Source organism: Artibeus jamaicensis, unplaced genomic scaffold, assembly GCF_021234435.1.
Source record: "Artibeus jamaicensis isolate MK-2021 breed Jamaican fruit bat unplaced genomic scaffold, CSHL_Jam_final contig_311, whole genome shotgun sequence".
NCBI classification, from domain to species: domain Eukaryota; kingdom Metazoa; phylum Chordata; class Mammalia; order Chiroptera; family Phyllostomidae; genus Artibeus; species Artibeus jamaicensis.
In genome coordinates, this window is record NW_026521717.1 from 13,639,962 (window position 1) to 13,664,499 (window position 24,538).

At 36.8% G+C, this 24,538-nt stretch overlaps 1 protein-coding gene across 1 annotated transcript in view; it reads right to left on the minus strand.

Moving 5' to 3' along the window:
- Window positions 1–672: 672 nt before the first annotated feature.
- RALA (RAS like proto-oncogene A) overlaps window positions 673–24,538 on the minus strand; it is a 106,221-nt gene continuing 82,355 nt past the window's right edge. Inside the window, exons 2-5 of the mRNA XM_037154194.2 lie at window positions 22,017–22,169; window positions 11,907–12,115; window positions 6,301–6,475; window positions 673–2,432 (exon numbers count right to left, since the gene is read on the minus strand). Of these exons, the coding sequence (XP_037010089.1) occupies window positions 2,310–2,432; window positions 6,301–6,475; window positions 11,907–12,115; window positions 22,017–22,130 (621 nt within the window). The 5' untranslated portion in view covers window positions 22,131–22,169 and the 3' untranslated portion in view covers window positions 673–2,309. The remainder of the gene's footprint in view (window positions 2,433–6,300; window positions 6,476–11,906; window positions 12,116–22,016; window positions 22,170–24,538) is intronic.

Below are 24,538 nucleotides of genomic sequence, written 5' to 3' on the forward strand. Positions count from 1 at the left end.
ACACATAGGCTATTTGATAGTTCATAGGACACTATTTCTCACCAGACCCCGAATGAAAAAGAGAATGGCCTGAAGTTTGGTGAAATGGCAACAGGGTGGTAACTCCTACCCCAATTTGGAAATTAAGTAGTCTCTGGGGATCATTCTGATTAGAAAATAGGTAGAAGATGCCACTCCATTCTAGAATTTAGTAGTATAATAAAAGTAATGTACACATCTGTGACTTTCGTGACAGTGTAAGAATATCTCCATGACCTGTGCACATGGGACTCTTCCATCTACACCTGAGCAACGATAATACTGTTATTTTGGGAATCTGGTGTTACACAAAAGAGGTACCTAAACTGATAGCTCAAAAGATTTAGTTGTTTTTAAATATCTGGTAAAGATACTTCAGTTGATAAGTCTGAATTTTACATGTCATAAACATCAAGTAACACCACCAACATTTTTTTAAAAAGGAAGTTTATTGGTCTTTATAATGGCTCAAATTGCAAAAAAAGCAATTGGGTAGTGGCATCAGCCTAAGACATGTCATGTGTCTTTGTCAGCTGGCTTCATAGCACCTCAGTACCCAGGAGAGAAAAGGTCTCAAAGAAAAGTAACAATGTTAGTGGTTAGGACCCCTGGTTAAATAAGACCACAATAAGTACACATGGAGAACGCTGGGCCTGTGGAGCCAGTGTTACATTGGTCCTTTAATTCTGCACATGGTGTAGCCTGTGAAAAAGACAAAATGAAAGATGTACATCTCAAACCCTTTAAGGACAAATATTTAACATGACGAGCCAGGTGTATTATCTAAAGAGTTGAGGTTCTAAAAAGCCTATTTTTGTTTACTTTACATACATATCTGTGACCTGCAATGCCTGAATACATCTTTGACTTATTGAAATTAGGACTGAACAACAACAACAACAACAAAAAAGCAAGAAAGAAAGAGAGAAAGAAAAACTCTGAATCAACGGTCTTAGCTCCATTCCCAAGAAGAAAACAAAACTCTGTCAGTGGTGGATTTCCCATTGAAATTATGTTCCAAAATAGCGTGCTAGAATGCTTCTAGTGGCTGCACCACCCAAATGGTGATACAGGCCTAATGTCTGGCCTGTGTACACCGAACATATTTTCTGCACTATATTCATGTTTGATTGCTTGATGTTAACTTGAAGGTAAATATAGCTACAGTGTTATTCATTATGAACACAGATTACAAATACTCCTAATAATTTCCATAGAGCTAAACTAAATCTCATGAGTATGAACTCAAAAATTAACAGGTGGCAAGCATGAATACTTCCCCAAAGTATTCTAGTGCAAAATGCACTAGCACTGTTGATGTTTTTCCTGTTCCTGCTCCAAAGAGATAAAAAACTTAACACATGCTTATCACTTGCAGAAAGGGATTCCAGGGACTAGCATCTTAAAAAAAACAAAACTGGTGTTGAAACCTTATAGTCTAAAATTATCTTACAAGTATATGCTGGCCCTTCATTTTAAAGCACGGTTTATAGTTAATTAAAAGCAATCAGGAGCTCTGGAACCTTATTCTGAAGAACCAGAGTATGGCACACATTTGAAATTTGGACAAATTCCTAGCAGAGAGTTACTTCTCCAGAATCTTCTGTATGAAAGTTATACTCCTTACTAGGTATATTCTCTCACCAGGACACATGGGGCAATGGGCCCATGTGCCAGTGAGGACACACCTGGAATTATGTAACTGGGTATTTTTTAGTTCCTAAATTAAGGCATATTCAAAAATTTCCATGTGCAAATTTACACCACTTTTCTAAGTTAATCACCAGGCAATTAATGCAGGTTCACAGATAAATTACTCTCAATTTAACTATATCAATAATCATGCCAATAACTTTTCTTCTATATTTTGCATAATAATGGTTTAAAAAGTGGTACAGTTTAACAACTATCATGTTCACAATTGTCATTTTCAAGGCAGCAGAAAACCAAGACATTTTTAAATGATATAAAATAGCCTTTCCTCCCATTCTTCTTTCCCAGCGCACCCCTTTAACAATTTTAAGAAAGACTGCCCTCAAAACACAAGCTTATATATTACATTCAGAACTGTGATAATGTAGGCAATTAAGAAGTTGAACTTTGCTTCCTGGTGAAGCCACATTAATTTGTTTTGAGTGAATCTGACTTTCAGTGCAGTTCCAATTCATGCTTTTAGTGATACACAATTTCCAAAATGTTAAAGTAATTTCAGTCAATTGAGCCTTCAATGGCAATGCTTATAAATTATATTTATTAGTATGGTCAAGATAAGAAAGGAGTTTAGGCTTTGATTATAAAATGCAGCATCTTTCTCTGATTCTTTTGGCTAAACTTTTCCTCTTCTTTTTTCCATTTTTTTCTTTGCTATCTTCCATCTTTCTGGCTCGAATTTCCCTCATTAAATCAAAAAATACCTAGAGAGAAGAAAAAAGGGTAAGCTTGGTACTTCTCAAAATCACAGCAGTAAACTTTGGACATAAGAATAAATATTTAGAACTCTTGTTTGAGGAACATAGGGACAGGAAACCACAAAACTGAAGTCTACTCTTCTTAGTAAGAAAATTGGGAAATTTTTGTTCATAATATAACCTGATCTTTCCATTACAGATTCTAAGATAAAACTTTAAAGAGGACTATAAGTGATGACAGTTCAAAGGTAAAACTCAATGGATTACATCTGAATTATGAAAAAGCCTAGTATGGAACACTTTGCAGATTTTAAAAACACCATGTGCATCTATATGGAATGACATGGAATAAACTACAAGAACTTTTTGTCGTACAATTTCAAAAGCAAACCACAGAAACTGTCTACATACACAGAAATACTATATATATATATATATTTAAAACATAAATACACTATACGTTTATATACTACATACTATGACAATACTAGTTATACAGGGGAAAAACAAGCCAACACAAACTCTCCCTTAGATTCTGTATGCCTGCGTATAAATGCAGGCAACCGTCTGGGAAGATACACATATTAGCAGTGGTTATCTACAAACAGGAAGGGGAGAGAAGTGAAATCTGGGTGGAGAGTGACTCACTTTTTCCTCCATATTATGAATTATTCTTTACAAAGTAAGCATATGTAAATGTACAATAAAAAAAAATCTTTTCACAGGGTGGATTTAAAATCTGCCTCTTTGAAGCATCTACCTAATGGTCTATGGTCTAATGGAATCCAGGTGAGGATAGGCATCTTGTGGGGAGCTAATTTCTATGTGCTTTCTGCAACAAACGTGATACCTTCCCATTTAACAGAAGGAAACAATACTGACACTTACTACCCCAGAAAATCTGCTATCAGGCTTATAGTAGTGGATGACATACTATATAGGATACACCAACCACTATTTTGAGTAAAATAGTGAGGAAAGAACATGGGCACCAGAATTGGCCACTCCAAGCCCTGTGAACTTGAATCAGGCAGGTACTCTCTCCACACTTCAATTTCTTCATCTAAAAAGTGAGCATGAGAACAGTATTTATGCCTCATAGTGTTTAAGATGAAATTGTTAGCTCTTGCCACAGTGCCTGGTTCTTGTAAGCAATAATGAATACTAGCTCTTGTAACATTATTTCCTCAGCAAAAAACAGAAACAAACAGGGAATAAAACATAACCTAATTCTAGAAATTGAATAGTAGCAGCAGGTTACTTTTAATTAGCCATCAAAGTACTTTATCTGGTAGCTACTCTTCAGATTGTAGCAGTACCTAAAATTATGGTTTTCAGTAAAAACTTGTACCTCAGTTTAGAAGTAGCTTCATTTAATGTTATTCTGCTTTGGAGAGGTGACCATTGACTGCAGACTGTATTTTCCAAAACTGGCCACAACAATACTTTCTGTGAGCTTTTCCCGAATCCCTCTGCTCTCCATCAAGAGGTGGAGTCTATTATCCTTCTTCCTGAACCTGGGTGGAAATCTGTGACTACCCCTATCAATGAAATGAGGTGGAAACGAGGCTATGTCATAAAAAGGGGATGTGTTTTCTGCCTGGCTCTTACTCACGTATGACAGGTGTCCTTGGAAGGCACTTTGCTGCCCTGTTGTAGAGAAAGCCTAAAAGCACACACAAAACGGTCACAGAGAGAGGAAAGGAGGTATCCCTGCACAACAACAGCCAGCATCTACTAGCTAAACCAGACATGGGTGAACAGCTTTTAAAACCAAAATTTTAGAACTCAAATTGTTGGGGTCATAATTTTAGTAGATATCAGTCAAACTGCCCTTCCACAAACATGAGTGTTTCTGTTTTTCTATATTCTATCCAACAGTATATTAGCAACCTGTTGCTTTTTTCCAATGTGATAAGTAAAAAAATGTCATATTTTAAAATTGCACTTTTTTATAAGAGAGACTAAGCAAGCCTCTTTTCAAGTGTAAAAGTAATTTGCATTTCTTTTTTGTGACACACCTGTTTAATGGCTTTGACCATTCTTCCACTGGGTGGTTGTTTTTTTCTTACTGTCCCATAACAGCTCTGATAATGCTCACCACCATACCTTCCCAGGGCCTCTGGTACTAGCAGATGACACTGAAACACTGCTAGAAGGACAGTTTCATAGCCTGGACAGTTACTGTTTGCCCATCCTCCCCACTCCCTTTAGTTCCAGTATGATTTACAGTCTGTTCTACAACCTGCTCAAGATATCAGGAGGAAACAAAGTATATGAGGATATTATATATGCTAATGTTATAACAATGTTCAATGTTGCCTTTCAAAACCCCAAACACACAACCTTAACACATATTTTCTTTAATACTTTAAAAATATCTGCCATAACTTTAGAGAAAACTGGTATACTATGTAGAAATTTTGTAACATTTATTTTGTATAGGTATTTTGAACCATAGCAATCTGATGACGTGACTAGAAAAATTCCCTCTAGGAAATGCTTTGGCTGTGTTCCATGGATTTGGGTTGTTGTGTTTTTATTTCCATTTGTCTCAAGGTATTTTTGATTTCTCCCTTGACCTTGTTGTTGACCCACTCATTGTCTAATAGCATGTTAATTAGCCTCTACATGTTTGTGTGTTTTTTAGTTTTCTTCTTGTAATTAATTTCTAGATCTATTACCATTGTGGTGGGAGAGAATGCTTGATATAATTTCAATATTCTTGACTTTGTTGGGACTTGTTTTGTGGCCCAGCATGTGGTCTAACCTACAAAGTGTTTTATGTGCACTTAGACTGTTTGTTTAGTTGCTTTGGGGTGAAATGGTCTAACATATTAATTAAATCCATCTAGTCTATTATATCAAAAAAATTTCATCAGTTTAGAACAGTAATGACAGTTTTAAGACCTTCAGTAAATAAACAAAAGAATGTCTAATATTTTTAACCTAATGACTTCTGGATCAGGGCTGGGACTCTATAAGCACAAGCAGATGAGTTCACTAAAACCCGAGGCCACCTAGAACAGTGCTGTTAGTCAGCAAGCTTCACAGGCCCACAGTCTCTGCTCCCTGTGAGATAAGAAGTATGCAAATTCTCAGATCCCACTCCAGACTAGATGAATCAAAATCTCTGTGGGGCAAGACCCAAAAATCGGTTTATTAAGCTTTACAGACAGACACTCAGTTGGGGCCTAGATGATTGGAGGCTGATAAAGAAACCCACCCCTCCCAGGTCTCTAAAAGCACCTGTGCTGCCTCAGCCCAACAGGCAGTGCTTCCTAAATACTGAAGATAGTGTCTGGCAGCAGGATGAAATGCCCCTGGGAAGGCTCCTGGGAACGAGGTAATGCTCCCCAGGAAAGGCCAATCTGAACAAAGTGAGAACCTAAGGAAAGGGGGTAGATGGTTTCCCTTTTCACTTGGAAAAACAGAGGTTGAGGGTGGAGAATGGAGTTGTACAGAGATTTAAAAATCATCTAATCTAGGCTCCTTCATCTTGGGAGGCATCTTCACTTTAAAATGGGGCAAGGCAGGTGTCAGTTCGGAGGACTTGCACAAGTCCTTCCTTCTAAATCATCTAGCCAATCAAGATAAGGAGGAAAGAAAAAAAGCAAGAATTCAGGTCAGGAATTCTATCAGCACTTAAACAAAAGTAGATTTTTGCTACAGGTGTCTCATGTTGTAATGCCTTTTGTGAAACCAAGGGACAAGGTGAAGTAAGAAATTCCTAACATGTTGCACTTGGGCTGATAAAAATCAACACGCATTAAATTGTTAAAGTCTCAGAATCTCTCAACAAAATGAAGCCAGCCTAGTTAAAACAAATCAGCCTATTTTTGACATGTGATATAGTAAGGTGAGCCACCTTTACCTTGTCAACATTAGCACGTGTTTTAGCAGATGTTTCCACATAGTTAACATTCCACTGATCAGCTCTGGTTTTTGCTTCTTCTACAGAAACCTGCCTTTTATCTTCTAAATCTGATTTGTTACCAACCAGGAGAAATGGAACATTCTCATCTTCTTTTACTCTTAAAATCTGCTCCCTGGATAAGAGAAAATGATAAGGAAACATCAACATTACCTCTGCGTGTTAAAATCACTAAATAAATACCATCTGGTTTTTGGCACTTATTTGTTTCTATATAATAAAAATCAACTCATTTATTCCATAGTAGGAAATGGGCAACACTTCTTCCTTATTAATCATTTAAGTTACACATTCACTTCACTGAAGAAAATACCCCAAGAAAGAAAATATAAAATATGGCAGATGATGTATGAAATAAAAGAATCAAATGCAACTTCCCCCTAAAATGCTTTCCAGAATCCTATCTAAGATACATGACATTTAGTCATCCTATCTCCTCAGATTCCATTTGGCTATGGCAGTTCTCAGTCTTTTCTTGTTTTTTGATGGCCTTGACAGTTTTGAGGAGTGCTGGTCAGGTAATTTGTAGAAAAATGTCTCAGTTGGGATTTGTCTGATGTTTTTCTCATGATTAAGCTGGGGCCATGGGATTTTTAGGAGGACAAAAATGGAGAGTATGCCATTCTTATTACATCATATCAAAGGGCCAATTAAATGTTTTTAAAGCCCCACACATGCCAGAAATATCTGGAAGTCAGCTCTTGAGTATAGATTTTGCATGTAGAGATAAGTTTAATGCTGTGAACGTGTCCCCAATTTTAAAGGTATCATGGCTCTGCCTTTTTTAGTCATGTGACTCTGAGCAAAGTCTTTTTTGCCTGTTTCCTCATCTGTAAAATGGAACTACAATACTTTCTTTATACAACTGCTGTGAGGATTAAACAAACTGCTTAGAATTGTGCCTAGCACACAGTAAATATTCAATAAATGTTAGCTGTTGTTACTCATTATTACTAATGCATTACATAATGATGTTTTCTTGTCAAATCAACAAAAAATTGTAAGATTTAAATTTACTATCTTACAGATGCCTCTCCTTTGAAATTAAGAGATGTTGAAAAATACAGAAATACTTTAGACTGAGAAAATTAAGTGGATTATTAGAATGACAGATCAGCAAAGTACATCTGACTTCATAGAAATCTTACCATGATGTTTGAGACTGAGTATAAATCTTCGTCAGGGCTCCTTTTGAAATTAGTGTATTTTGTGCCTCTTAGTGTTTGCTGAAAACTGCCACTACCTCCACTGCTGCTAACAATTTTGAGTACTCATAATGTAGGAGGTGGTTTAAATGTTTTAAGTGATTTATACTCATTATCTCATTTAATCCTTACCCTAAACCCATGAAATTAGTATTAGCTAATACTGTCTGTCATCCTACTAGAGATAAGAAATATGAGGCACAGAGAAATTATGTAACTTGCTTAGAGTCAGTGTTAAGTAGAACTAAGATCCGAATCTGAGAAATCTAACTCCAGGGCCCACATACAACTTCTACACTAAATATTATGGGGGCTCCCCATAATGGAATACCTATAGAAACAAACCCTTTTCAAGAAGGTTTAGTTCCCAAAAACCATTTCACAAGAGACCCCTACCTCTGATATGGAACGAACACCAAGGTGTCCACTGGGCATTATGGTGGGTCTTGACGTGACAGGAATATTTCCCCTACATGGCAAAGTTACAAATGGGCAGAGGGAAATCTTTTTATTATATTTATAGTTATCAGAGCAAACCTGTGGGAGAAGATGAGGTAAAAGAGATGTAGAGGAAGAAAGCTGATCATATAAAGAAAATTTTACTCTTCTGAAAAAATGTTTTCAATTAGTTTTGTTCAACTGAGACTTAGAATTGATACCAACAAAGTAACTAGTGATATTATAATATGATGGCATAGAATACTTTAATTATATAGTTTAAGAACAATGCCCTACATAAAAATGTTTAATACATTAAAAAATACATGGTAGTGAAAAGGGCTGTATGTTAAAAAGGAAACTTGCCACATTCCATTTTAACAGCATGAAATGGAAAGGCCGTGTGGTGTTACAGAAGACCAATCACTCGTTTAATGGGAGCCAGCACTGCAGAGTTGTTAAAATCAAGAATAGGGAGCAGATCTCTTGGGCTTTAACTGCTTTGCCATCTCTAAATGCATGACCAGGGGCAAGTCACTAAACCTTTATGTGCTTCAGTTTCTTCATTTATAAATTTGGATAATACTTTTAAAAATTTTCACATTTAATGGATTGAGCATGGGCCTGCCAACCAGACAATCACGGTTCAATTCCCAGTCAGGGCACATGCCTGGGTTGCAGGCTGGTTCCCTGCAGGTCAGTTCCCAGCAGGAGACGCAACGAAGGCAACCATACATTGATGTTTCTCTCCCTCTCTCCTTCCCTTCCCCTCTAAAGATAAATAAATAAAATCTTAAAAAAAATTTTTTTCACATTTAAGAAATCACTAACTTTAAGCATTATGTATTTTATGCACCACTAAGAAAAACTGCTTCCAATTATAACTTAAGATGTCACACTATATATAAGAGACAGTCCTGAGTTAAGCAGATGACAAAAAGTAAGAAATATGTGTCTCAGAATCTGTGAAATACCTCACAGATCTGCCTCATCTATATGCACTAATAATGCTTCAGAAAGCATATGGCACATGGTAAGCACTGTATTAGGTAATGTTGTTTTTCTAATAATAAAATATGGACCACACCTATAGTCACCCCATCCTTCACTGATTTGTATTAACCTTACATATTCTTTTAGAAAGGAAAAATGTTAATGGAGCATCATATTAGGGTGACACAGGCTAAGATGTACAGTTGTACAGAGAACTATATTTCCTACTACTCACATGATTTCTTGCAAAAAGCATGTCAACACTCAGCATTATTGCTATTAAATTTATGATGTATTTGTGAAGAGGATTTTGGCCAAACACAATCTTTCCCAGTGCTGGTAACACATTCGCTATTACTTTCTTACCCAGTTTCCTTTGTGACCAACGGCCTAAACTAAGATGTTAATAATTCCTGACTTATCACTAAGTCACACTAACCACCAGGAATATAAGATTGACTCTTTTTTGTGACTTTAGCACTTCTGGTCATATTATATATAATCACTGATTTATTTCTTAATAACTACCTACTAAGCTACCATGAGTCAGGTACTTCAGAAGAACTATTACTGAAATTACAACATGATTAATGCTATCAGAAACATGGCCATGGGAAACTTGGACCTACTGGGTTCAGAGGTGAGAACACAATATTCTTTAAGTTAATAAACTGGGAAGAAAAGTAAGTTGGGGTTTTATTAGCTACTTTCCTGGATGTCAAAGAAAGGTAATGCCATGTCTAGAACATTCATACACATTTGCTTAATGTGGTGTTCCCTTCAAATTGAGTTAGAGATGCTGCCACAGAATTTTAGAATAGGAAAGTAACTTTACAAAGTGGTCCAGCTTCTTCATTTGCTACGTAAGGAAAGTGAGAATCAAAAAAAGTAAGAGTCTTCTAACATTTCTACCTAATGTTTACTAAGCATTGTATGTTATATGCTAGCAATTGTGCCAAATATGGGTACTAGAAACACTGAGATGGATAAAAAATGGGTTCTGCCTGGCTGGTGTAGCTCAGTGGATTGAGCACAGGCATTCAAACCAAAGGGTCACAGTTTGATTCCCAGTCAGGGCACATGCCTGGGTTGCAGTCCAGGTCCCCAGTAAGGAATGTGTGAGAAGCAACCACACATTGAAGTTTCTCTCTATTTCTCCTTCCCTTCTCCTCTTTCTAGAAATAAATAAATAAAATCTTAAAAAAAAAAAAAAAAAAAAAAAAGAAGAAGAAGAAAGAAATGGGTTCTGCAATCAAGACTTTTTACCGAGTCAGGAAAAACACATATAAATCAAGCTCACTATAAGAGTGGTTAAATGTGCTATTGGAGCGGGGCAAGAAGATTGCATACAGAGATGAAGAAACAATGGATTCTGTCTTGGTGGTGGAGGACCAGGAAGACTAAATTAAGGAGCTAACATTTGTGGTGTACTTTGCAGGTTAGACCATGTATACTGCTGACAGTCTCAAAAATCCCCTTCAGATAATCACTGGTCAGTTATTAAGAACTGGTCAGTTATTAAGAAATTTATGGGAAAGGCAATGCATTGGAAGTACAATAGAAGGGTAATGAATGATTCGCTGTAATGGCAATAGCCCATGGTTCTTTTTCTTGGCATAAAAATACCTTATTTCCTTGAAATACCACTTTGGCTTTGGTGACTATGGTGATATAATTTATTTTATTACCTGAAATAGGACCTGCTATGACATAATAAGCACTTAAACATTTGCTGAATGAATGAATCATTGGCATTTATATAACTTTCAGTTTGTCTCCTAACATTACAAGTTACCAGAATCTGCTACCTTTTGCACTTTATCACATACAAAATTGCTCCTTACAGAAACCAATAAACTTAATTTTACAAATAAATCTATATTTTTAAAGGTTCTCAATGATATCTTTTGTAAGAATGTTCTCTTAGAACCCTTTAAGTTCTTGATACCTTCAATTGTATACAAAAAGGAATACTTTGTATAAGCCCAGGTTTAGTTTTTTGCTCAACCACCTGAAATGACTTCTTTCCTCACCTGTAGAAATCCTTCTTATCCTTCAGGCTCATCTATTTCATGAAAGCCTGTCAGTTCCTCTCCCCTCCTGGATCGCCTGTAATGGTAACTTTTCATGTCTCCTACTTGTAACTAATTTGCTCTTGGTTTCATGCCTTATTTAATTTAACTAAGCTGAGTGAATCTTAAAAACAGGATGTATATATTACATGCTTATTTGTGCCCTCCATACCACAGTAGGTGCTTAATACAGGAATAAAGACATATAATTAAAGAATACTTTTGATTATGTAGGTAGTATTTATGAGACTGCTCAGGAACTTATTTATGCCATGTTTCTTTTAGGCATAAAGATAATTGCTCTCCCGATCAAATCAAACTGATGACAGATTTTGATTAAGCAAAGAGTGATATAAAAGAAGTACATAACACAAGCTAGTGTGCCAATCTATGGTATTATTATTTTTATTAAAAATTTCAGTGCATGCTGTTAGAGGACTATATTGTGAGGAAGATGGCAATGTGTCTGCTGAGCATTACACATATGCTGAGAAAACAGTAATGAATGAAGAGAGATTTAAAATCGGGATCAGAGCTCCATCATGGGATCCAAGTATCAACTATTATGGCAGTAGCAGTATTATACTCCAAAGAGAAATACTTCCATAATGCATAAAGAAACTTTGGGTAAGGAGGCTGCCACAAACTCAAGTTTAATACACTGGGCACTGGGATAGCATCTGAGTATAAGTACATAGTAGATAGAGCCATACACTGATATTAAGAGGGAAGAACCACAATTAGACACAGAGTGAAATGCTACCTCTGGTTGTTCACTTGTTTCTGGGGAAAGAAACGGTTATGCAATAAGTCAGAGCAACATCACTCCCTGACATACCTGAAGTCAGCTGTGGCCGCAAAGGATTCCATTTCCGTAATAGAGAACACACAAAGGAAACCTTCTCCACTCCGGAAGTAGTTGTCTCTAATTGCAGCATAGTCCTCCTGCCCAGCTGTATCCAAGATATCAATCTGTACTTCCTCTCCGTCCAGCACTACCTTTTTCCGGTAGCTGTCTGCTTTGGTAGGCTCATAGTCCTCCACAAACTAGAAAAGATAAAAAGCATATTCATGTAAAAATTATTTTTACTTTCCAAAACTTCTGATTTTGAAATGTAGAGTCACATGAAATTGCCCAAGTAGTACAGAGAAGTCCCATACCCTTCATTCAGTTTTCCCTAATAGTAAAAACAACATTAATTTAAATTTCCTTTTGCTTTTTATTGAATTTATTGGGGGTCACACCGATTAACAAAATTATAGACGTTTCAGGTGCACAAGTCCAGCACACTTCATCTATGCACTGTATTGTGTATTTACCTCCCCAAGTTTCCGTCCATGACCATTTATTCCCTTATACCCTCCCTCTTCCTCTCCTAGCCCCGCCCCCAGCAATCACCACATTGATGTCCATGTCCATGCATCTTTTTTTTCTCACTTGCTCGCTCTCTTTTTGTTCAATCCTTCCAATTTAAATTTTCATTTTAGACAATTTGGCAGCTTCCTCATCTGCAAAAAGTGGGGTTGATCTACTACCTCTAAGCTGTTTACAGCTTGAAATGTGTGCCTTTTCTCTGCCTTAAAACACTACCTGTAAAAACTATTTCACAAATATAGGCACACCTTGGCAATATTGCAGATTTGGTTCTAGACCACCACAATAAAGCAAGTCATAGCCTTTTTCTGGTGGAAAGGTTTTGTCTTTAATTTGTAAAAAACATAAAACACATGAAGTACAGTAAAACAAAGTACAATAAAATGAAGTATGCTTATATTTTATTATATGTGTAAGAATCCCTTTCTGTGTGACTCTAAATATCAATTTTCATGGAAGAATTGTGAAAATAACTTGAAAGTAAGTCCATATTTAGGTAAACACTGAAAGTATTATACCATTAAATCTTGAATTTTGAGATATGAAAAATACCAAAAGTTTGAGAATAAACAAATTTACATTCCTATTTCTAATTTCATAAATCTCACCTTGATATTCTGATCAGTGCATTATTGTTAGTGTGGATATATATATGAACACACTTTTGTGGGGTTTTTATTAGTTACTATAAATATTTCATTTTTGAATATTTCTTATTTATTTGCTCAATATCTGTATCTTCCTGCTAGAATGTAACCCCAGGACCCTGACTAATGGTCTCATCACAATATCTCCAAAGCCCACAATAGTGCCTGGTACATAATAGACACTCAATAAATAATTATTTTTAGCCCTGGCTGGTGTGGTTCAGCGGATTGAGTACTAGCCTGCGAACCTAAGGGTTGCCGATTTGATTCCCAGTTAAGGCACATGCTTGGGTTGCAGATACCCAGTGGGGGTCTACACAAGAGATAATCACACACTGATGTTTCTCTCCCTCTCTCCTTCCCTTCCTCTCTCTTTAAAGAAATAAATAAAATTTGAAAAAAAATATTTTTAGAAAATGAACACTGTATTTGTAACTGTAAAAAGCTACAGAATATTCTACTATATTTATGTGTTAATGTTTTATAAATATTTATGAACATTAAATAAATATTAAATATTTATGAATATTAAATGAAGGCTTTACCATTCATCAAATGTCAGAAATAAGAATACTCTTATTTCTGACCTCCTTATTGTCAAGGAGATACATTTAAGATTAGTTTGAAAGACGAGTAGCTTGGTTCCAGTCAAGATGGCACAGTAGGTAAAAACTCTGTGCTCACCTCCTCCCACTACCATACCAAAATTACAACTAAATTATAGAACAGCCACCTGAAGCTAGCCACACACAAATCCTAAAAGTAAGGATGTAAAGAACCCATGTCTGCACTGGTAGGAGGGGCAAAACTGTAAAATAGGTGTGGTGATTAAGTATCAGGCCAAGTATCTTGGCTGTGGAGGTTCCTGTGAGGAGCAAGTGGACCCAGCCTCACACCAGGCTCCCCTGACCAGGGAACCAGTATCTGGAAGAGTCTGCATAACATCTGGCAGTGAAACTAGCAGGTACTGTGTTTGAGAATAGGGAACTACTGGAGACTGAGGTGGGTGAGTCTCTTAAGAAGCCTGCACATAGACTCACTTGCTCACAAACAGCTGCTCTGAGCTCCAGTGCAGGGACAGCAACTCAAAAACCTTCAGCAATATCCAGGGAGGAACTAAACTGGCTAACTTCAGAAGAGGACTGGAAAGGGAGAGGTCAGGGCAATTGTCTCCAAAGACAGAAGCCACTGGTTCTTGTTGAATGCCCCCTTCAACTTAGCTGGCCAGGCACAGGTGGGAGCCAAATCTCTGCTCTCCTTTAACCTGGCTAACCCCACCCTGGTGATTCCCTAAGACTCCACCCCCTCAACTCACTTGCCCAGGTCCAGACTCTTCTAGTGGCTCCTCCAGAGAAGTACCCTGCCTTGGTTACTGCTTTGACCTTTTGCAAAATGTCTCAAAGAATCACAAACCCCAAAGAAGCAGCTGCTGACCATGGCATGTGATGCAGCTCTTATAAGTAGCCCCAAGCCCAGCAAAAGTGGTTACCAGTCTCAACTTGCATTGTTGACTCTATAGAAGGCTCTAGGCCTGGCATAAGCAGTAGCCAGTGCTGGCCTGGAACAGATCTTCAACTAAGCAGCCACAAAGCTGGCAAAAGTGGTATCTGGCCTCAACTTGCACTATGGTGACCACCAAAGGGCCCCATGACTGAAACAAGTAGCATCCAGCCTCAGTAGACAGTGGGGCCTCTCCCAAGCACCTTTAAATCCAGTACAACCAAAAGCAACCAGATGCAGATCATTTTGAAGCTTCTACCTGGAGGCTCCAAGCATGATCTAAGAAGCAGCTGACCTTGGCTGTGCACCAGAGCCCTTTCCAGAAGGCTTCATACCCAACATACCCAGTAACCAGTGTCAGACCATACCACACCATTACCCTGCCAAGCTCTGCAAATGACGAACCCAAAGGCCAGACTCACCTGGAGTCCGGCACCAGTGCCCCACTAGAGTAACTCCCGCTCCAAGTGTCAGTCAAGACACAACAGCATGACAGCTGTAGTCATGGCTACCCTCACAGCCTACCCTCACAGCCTGTCAGCCTGGGCATCAACCCCACCCACTGATGTGCAACAGCGAGCCCCAACTACAGCAGGTGGGCACACATAATCCACATAGGGGACATTCCTGAAGCACCAGGTACAGGTAACCAGAGAGACTGCACCACTAGCCCCATAGAACAACTTCCACATAAAAGGTCACTATGTCAAGACCAGGAGACACAGCAAGATCTACCTAGCAAACAGACACAAACATACAGAGATAGCCAAAATAAAGAGACAAAAAAATTTCCCAGATGAAAGAACAGGACAGAACACCAGAAAAGGAACTAAATAAAATGGAGACAATCTACCAGATACAGAGTACAAAACACTGGGTAGAAGAATGCTCAATAAACCTAGGGAAAGAGTAAATGAACTCAGAGAGAATTTATACAAAGAAATAGAAACCATAAAAGAGAAAGAACCAGTCAGAAATGAAGAATACAATAAATGAAATGAGGAATGTATTAGAGGGAGTCAATAGGAGATTAGATAGATGAAGCAGAGGGCGGAATCAGCAATGTGAAAGACAAGGTAGAAGAAAACATCCAATCATAACTGCAAAAAAGTAAAAAGAATAATAAAAAAGAAGAGTTTAAATGACCTCCAGGACAACATCAAGCATAACATTTGCATCATCGGTACCAGAAGGAGAAGACAGACAGCAAAGAACTGGAAACCTATTAAAAGAAATAATGACTGAAAACTTCCCTAACCTGGTGAGGAAAATAACACATATAAGTCCAAAACAAGATGAACCTGCAAAGGCCATACTAAGACACATCATAATTAAAATACCTAAGGTTAAAGACTAAGAATCTTAAAAGCTGCAAGAGAAAGACAGTTACCTACTAGGGAGCTCCCGTAAGACTTTCATTTGATTTCTCAACAGAACCTTTGCAGGCCAGAAGGGATTGGCACAAAATATTCAAAGTGATAAAAAACAAGGACCTACAACTAAGATTACTCTAATAAGGTTGTCATTTAGAATCAAAGCAGACAAAGAGCTTCTAGGTAAGAAAAAGCTAAATGTCCTGGCTGCTGTGGCTCAGTGCATTGAAGGATCCTGCAAATTGAAGGATTGCTGGTTGGGAGTGCGAGAAAGGCAACCAATCACACACTGACGGTTCTCTCTCCCTGCCCCTCTCTCTAATAAATATTTTTTAAAAAGAAACCTCCACCCATTGTTAAAAAAAAAAGGAAAAGAAAAAAAGGAGTTCACTAACACAAGCCAGGATTACAAGACATGTTAAAGGAACTTCTTCTTTAAAAGAAAAAAAAGATCAAAGATATGAATACTAAAATGGCAATAACTACAAAACTATCAATAATTACTTAAAATGTAAGTAAGTTAAATGCTCTAGTCAAAAGACACAGGGTGGCTAAATACATTAAGAAAACAAGACCCAACACATGCTACCCATAAAAGACCCATTTCAGATTAAGACACATGTAGACTAAAGTAAAAGGATAGAAAAGATATTTCATCATGCAAATGACAGGAAAAAAAAGCTGGAGTAAGAATATTTATATCAGAAAAAACAGACTTTCAGACAAAGGCTATAAAATGAGACAAAGAATAGTGTTTCATAATGATAAAGGGATCAATCCAAAAAGAGGACAAAACTCTTGTCAAAACATCTATTTAACTAATAAAGAAGCATGTAAATATATAAAGCAAACACTGATGTACATAAATGGAGAGAACAACAGTAAGATAGTAACAGTAGGGAACTTTAACACCCTACTGACAACAATGGGTTGAACATCCACGTACAAAATCAACTAGGAATTTAACTGATATTTTTGGAGCATCTCACCCAAACAAGGCAGAATTTATATTCAAGTACACATAGAATATTTTCCAGAACAGATCATATGTCACACGACAAAACAAGTCTCAAGGTTAAGATAGAACTCATATCAAGCATCTTCTCTGACCACAGTAGTATAAAATTAGAAATCAATTACAAGAAGAAACTGCAAAACACTCAGGTGGAGACTAAATAATTTGCTACTAAATAATGAATAAGTCAATAATAAGATCAAGGAAGAAATCAAAAGATACATTGAAACAAGTGAAAATAAAAACATAACAACCTCAAATCTATGGGGCACAGCCAAAGCAGTTGTAGAGGGTAAATTATAGCAATATAGGCCTACCTCAAGAAGCCAAGAAAGCCCTGGCCAGGTCGCTTGGTTGGTTGGAGCACTGTGCCCATATGCCAAGGTTGTGGGTTGGATTCCCCGTCAGGGCACACACAAGGATCAACCAATGAATGCATGAAATAGTGGAACAACAAATCGATGTCTCTCTCCCTTCTCTCTCTCTAAAATCGATAAATAAAAATTTTTAAAAAGGACGCATGAAATATTTTAAATAAACAACCTACCCTTAAACCTAAAGGAACTAGAAAAAGAAATAAAGCCCAAAATGGAAGGAAACGATAAAACCACAGCAGTAAAAAACTTAAAGAGTGTAAAAAATTTTAAAGATCAATGAAAGCAGAAGCGGGTTCTCTGAAAACTGGAACAAAACTGATAAACCTTTAGCCAGACTCATCACAAAGACTGAAATAATTACAATCAGAAATAAAACAGACCTAACAACGGACACCACAGAAATCCAAAAGAATTTAAGAAAATATTAAGAATTGGACAAACTGGAAGAAATGGAAAATTCCTAGAAACATACAATCCTCCAAAAACTAACTGATGAGGAAGAAACAGAAAATGTGAACAGCCTCATAAATACTGACGAAATCAAGTCAGTAATCATAAACCTCCTAGCAAGCAAAAGTCTTGGACCAAATTATTATAAGCAAACATTCTAAGAAGAATTAACACCTATCTTTTTCAACCTATTCTAAAAAACTGAAGAGGAAAGGCTCCTAAACTCATTTTACAAGGCCAGCACTGCCCTGATAACAAAACCAACAAAATCACTATTTAAAATTTAAAAAAGAAAAAGAAAAAATGAAAACTATAGGCCAATATCCCTGATGAACATACAGAAAAATCCTCAACAATATTTTAGCAAGCTGAATTTAATAATACATTAAAGATCATACACTATGATCAAGTGGAATTTATTCCCAGATGCAAGGCTGTTTTAATATTAACAAGTCAATAAGACAGATAGAACACCACATAAATAAAATGAAGGTTAAAAATTATATGCTCATATCAGTAGATGCAGAAAAAGCATCTGACAGACTCCAACATCCATTCAGCATAAAAATTCTCAGCAAAGTGGGGATAGTGGAGAACAGATCTCCACATAATCAAGGTCATACACGACAAACCCACAGCTACCATCATACTGAATGGGAAAAGTTGAAAGCTTTTTAAGACCAGGAACAAGACAAGAATGTTCACTTTCACCACTTTTTTTCAACATAGTATTGGGAGTCCTAGCCACAGCAATCAGATTGGGGGAGGGGGGCAGGGAAGACATCCAAATTGGAAAGTAAAAAGTAAAACTGTCATTATTGGCAGATGACACAATACTACATATAAAGAATGTGAGTCAACCAAAAAAACTACTAGACTGATAAATAAATTCAGTAAAATAGTAGAATACAAATGAAAGGATATACCACACTCATGGATAGGGAGAGAATTAACATTGTTCGAATATCCATACTATCCAAAGCAATCTACATATTCTATTGTAAATGCTATCAAAATATCAATGGCATTTTTTCACAGAACTAGAACAAATAACCCTAAAATTTGTAAGTATTCTCAAAAGAGCCAGTATAACCAAAGAAATAGAGAAAGAACAACAAAGTTGGAGGTATCACACTACCTGCTATCAGACTATACTGTAAGGCTACAATAATCAAAACATGGTACTGGCATAAAAACAGACACATAGATCAATGGAACAGAATAGAGAGCCCAGAAATAAGCCCATGCCTCTATGGTCAGCTAATACATGAGAAAGGAGGCAAGATTATTTAATGTAGTAAAGACAGTGTACTCAATAAATGGTGTTAGGACAAATGCATGCAAAAAACTGAAACTATACTGCTTTCTTAAACCATACACAAAAACCCCTCAAGTGAATTAAAGACTGAAATATGAAAACCAAAACCATAACATTCTTAGAAGAAAACATATACACTGAATTTTTTGACATCAGTCTTAGCAATACTTTTTGGGGGGTATATGTCTCCTCAAGCAAGGGAAACAAAAAACAAAAACAAATGCAACTGTGTCAAACTAGAGTTTTTTCACAGTGTAGGAAACCAACAAAACACAAAGACAACTTGGCAAATGGGAGAAGATATTTGCTACTGATATATACAATAAGGGGTTAACATCAAAAATTCATAAAAAACACATACAACTTCATACCAAAATCCCCAAACAATCCAATTTAAAAATGGGCAGGGGACCTGAATAAACATTTCTCCAAAGAGGACATACAGATAGATGGCCAGTACACATAAGAAAACACGTTCAGTGTTACCAATCATCAAGAAATGCAAATTAAAACCACAAGAAAATAACCAATAAATCAATGAACAAGGGTTGACATGAATGTACAGAAAAGAGAGCTCTCATGCACTATTGGCAGGACTCTAAATTGGGGCAGCCACTGTGGAAAACAGTAAGGAGGTGGTTCCTCAAAAAATTAAAAATAGAACGACCATATATCCCAACAATTCCACTTCTGGGTATTTATCTGAAGAAATATTAACTACTAATTTGAATAAACATATGCACCCTATGTTTACTGTAGCATTATTTACAATAGCCAAGATATGAAAGCAACTTAGATGTCTACTGATAGATGAATGGATAAAAATATGTTACATATATACAAAGGAATATGACTCAGCCATAAAAGAGAATGAAACCCTGCTATTTGGGACAACGTGGATAGACCTAGAGGGTAGGACGAAAAGTGAAGTCAGACAGGGAAAGACAAATACCATACGAGTTTACTTATGTGAAATCTAAAAAACAAAATAAATGAACAAACAATACGGATACAAACTCATAGCTATACACAGAACAAATTGATGGTCTCTAGATTGGAGGGGGGTTTGTGGAATGGGTACAAATGTAAAAGAGATTAAGGAGTACAAATTGCCAGTTATAAAAATAGTTACAGGGAGATAAAGTACAGTATAGGAAACATATAGTCAATAATATTTTAACAACTATGTATGGTGTCAGATGGGTACCAGACTTATCAGGGTGATCACTCTGTAAGTTATTTAAATGTCTAATCACTATGGTGTACATGTGAAACTAATATAATATTGTGCATCAACTATAATTGAAAAATAAATTTTTAAGTTTTTTAAAAGACGGCAATAATTTTTTTAATCAGATTTTATTTATTTATCTTTAGAGGGGAAGGGGGGAAGGAGAGAGGGAGAGAAACATCAATGTAAGGTTGCCTTTCGTGCGTCCCCTGCTGGGAACTGGCCTACAGGGAACTGGCCTGCAACCCAGGCATGTGCCCTTACTGGGAATTGAACCACGACTGTCTGGTTTGCAGGCCTGCGCTCAATCCACTGAGCTACACCAGCCAGGGCAAATATGGCAATAATTTAAAAAAGGAAAAGACACTGTTAGCTAAGATGCTACAAAAAGTACTTTGTGGAAAAATGTCTTATAAGCCTTAATTTTTAAAAAAAGAAACCATTATTCTTACCATTTGACAAAAGTAAATAATCTGTACACTTTGATTTAAAACAATGAAAGGGTAGTTATAATATGTAAATGAACAGTATGGACAACAGAATTGAACAGATAAATTAGTAATTTCATTTAAAGCACTATTTCAATTTTCCCTCTGTCCACATTTTTTAAAAAGATTTTATTTATTTATCTTTAGAGAGGAAGGGAAGGAGAGAGGGAGAGAAATATCAATGTATGGTTGCCTCTAGTGGGACCCATGCTGGAAATTGGCCTGCACAACCCAGGCATGTGCCCTGACTGGGAACTGAACTGCAATCTCTTGGCTCACAGGCCTGCGCTCAATCCACTGAGCTACACCAGCCAGGGCCACATTTTTATTATAGTCACCAAGTGGGACAACTCATGGATTTGAGAATTTTGTGTGTATTAAAAAAAATGTTATAGAAGGAAGCAATAGAAGGAAACATCGGGTGGTAACAGACTGGATAACCTTTCTGAGGGTTTGTTTCCTAATCTGTAAAAGGGCGATACCACTACCTATCATACAGGACTATTACAAGGATGAGGTAAGAAAGAGTAATGGCAAAACCCTGCTTCTACGGGGAGGAAGAAGAATTAAGGATAAATGCTTAAATTAGATTACCAACTCCTAAATCATTTAGAATTGATAAGAGTCTTCTATGGAAAGAATCTGGGTTAATAAGGTCAGATATAAATACATGATAGACACACATCTGTTAACCTGTCTAGCAATTATATTTTAGGGATAAAGCCTTTACCTGTTTAATAGTGAATACAGTGCCATGCCAAAATACACAATAAACAATATTTTCACTGAAGTTATTAAAGGACACCTTATGTATGTTAACCTCAAGTCTCAATTAGGTACTATACCCACTGGTTCTATTAATTTAAGGTGAGAATTGCCATGGAAACACTAAAAATTAATAAGCCAGGTTAGATTGCTAAGAAATAGGTAGTATTTGCAGTTTTGTTTTGTTTTTTAAAGTATAAGGTTTTTTTTTTTTTTAACAAACCTTGAGTTACAGGTTATATCAAGTTGTTTGTAAATGTGGCTGTAAATGTGGCTCTAAATTTAAAAATAAAAAATGATGAATAGCTTTAAAAAATGCAAGTTTATCCAAAATAGCACCAAAACTATGGTAGAGAAATACTCTCTGGAAGCCCCAACTTTTGATATCCATTATAAAATCAGCACATACCTCATCATACATGAACTGTAGAGTCAGGGCGGACTTGCCAACACCACCACTGCCCACCATGATGACTTTGTGTAAAGCCAAAGAATTCTGACCCTTGGGCTTATTTGTGGCCATCTTATATCACCGAGTTCTCACCAAAGGATCAAGAAGAATCTAAAAGGAATGAGAGAATAAGTAATGCTTAGTACATTCATGATGTCCTTATGCTTCAAGATGCTAGTTTTTGTCCTGTGGTGATTTTAAAGATGGCAAATGAAGTATACTCATTTAAGGGAAGAATCATATCAGAGAACACCATGGCAATAAAGCAAATATGTAACTCAAAAGCATTTCTCTTATAATAGTTTTCAATAATGAGCTATGACCAAAAGTAGGAATTTCCCAATGCAACCACATTGATGATAATAGAGTTGTATGAGCATATAATCACACAGATTATGAATACTGGTTAAATTCTGATCACTTTGTTTTCATATTAACCTCTACTGGCAGTAATTATAGAGACGTTTCTTCTAATTTCAGTAAGAAACTAAACAACAACAAAAAAATTGTCAATTGAAAGGCTTACTTACTTTCAGTTTAGAAAAGAAGAAACTGCATTCCAACAACTTGGTAGTAGAATTATCAATAGAATCCAACACCATCTATCCCAATTCTCAAATACCCTATCTCTGGAACATCCATGTACCTTGGGCTGAATGGCCAATAAACAAATGTCTGAAGTCCTGGATCTCATGTGCCCTCCCTTTCCTCGCAACATGCATCATTTGTTTACTACATGTATGTGCTCAGTGTTGAAAGGCCAGGTTCCTCCAGGAGCAAAAGTGGTGAGGTATATTAAAGGCACCCAGTTACCACTGGCCACGGTGCTAGGCCTTAGAAGTGGAGGCCATGAAGTCACAAGAAATACTGTGTCTGTAAAGACCCAAGCAAAGAGATCTTTTGTTATAAGATCCAGGGGACTGTACCCTTCCTTCTCAGTATCTCTTTGACTTATTTTGGCCACAGATAATAGTTTTCCCAAGTTGTAGCTCACAGGACAACACTCCATCCTGCCTACCTCCCTATCTTGTGTCAATCTCTCCCAGCTTGGCTGCATCAGACAGATGCTGGTCTCCCTTAGTTCTTCCTATGCTCTTCTCCATCTCTTGGCCTTGTTACGCAGTTTCTTCCAGTTGGCATATTCTTATTCTAGCTAACTCCTCTCAGTTTTGGGGTCTCAGCGTTATCTGAAACTCCACCTAAGTTAGGCTCTCCCCTGCCCCCTGCTCTCCTTATTACATCTGATACTTTTCCATCATAACCATCATCAAGTTGAAACTGCTTCAGTCATTAGTTGTTTAATATAGGTCTTCTTCTCCAATATACTACAAGTAACCAGAGGGCAGGAGCCATGTATTTTTGACTTATTTTATACTTTCGGTAACTAACATGGCTCAGCAAAATCAACCATTCAGTTCATGTGTTAAATGAACAAATAAACAGATGTTCAAAGTCTGATTTAACCTTGGGGAGTGTTTTAGGCTGTACTGATGCAAAGTAGCTCTTGCTACGAGACATTCGATCACAAGTCTGAGCAGACAGTCTGCCTGGGGTCTGTGCCTCACACACTGTCTGTACAGGGCATTAAGACCTGGACATTGCTTCAGGCTGCACCCAGAAATCATTTCCCTATGCACAACTGCCCAGTACAAAAAAGTATTAAGAAAATAGGCCCAAACAATCTTGCTGTTCATTTAACAACATGAACATGTTAACATCCTTAGAGGCTGCTTTTAATACATAGAGAGCATAACTGAGATCACACTAGACATGCAATTTTTATATTGTTCTTCTCATTATAATAATAATTTTAGCAGAAGCATCTTGAACTGTGAACTGTATGGTAAAGAATTCAGACTTGGAAGCTAGAAGTTCAATTCAACTAAAAAAAAAACAAACAGGAATTGAACCCTCTTTTTCCTGGATACAAGGACATGATCAATAAATTCAGAATGATATCACTGCTCAGAAATAGTGAAAATAGTATACTTCAATTAAGTAATTAAATGTCTGAAAAATACCAAACCTAAACAAATTTATGGAGCATGCTGTTGCTGGTGTGCCTACATAAATCAGGAAATGACTTCTTTCTCACTATCATGATGCTTACTCAGAAGCTGTAATCATTTCGTGGCTATGTAACTAGTTACATATTTAAAACAGTGGGTACTACATGAGCTCAGGGTGTTACCACATCATTTAATACTCTAAAGTTGTGTGTGTACACATTTTTAAAGCAAAACATTTAGCAGTTACATAAACTGGGCTGAAACATCTTTCTTTAAAGAACAATTTAAAATACAGTCTGTGACTTAGAAAAGGCAGAGGGTCCCAAAGACATTTTTCCAAAGTGTAACTATTCCCTAATAATTATGAGTTGCACATCCCGTATTTTCAAGAGGCTATTCAGAAAAAGAAGCTCCTTCCAAAAGTATACTCCTCGCATTTTAAAAACTTGGCATTCTGCAGTTTAGCTCCCA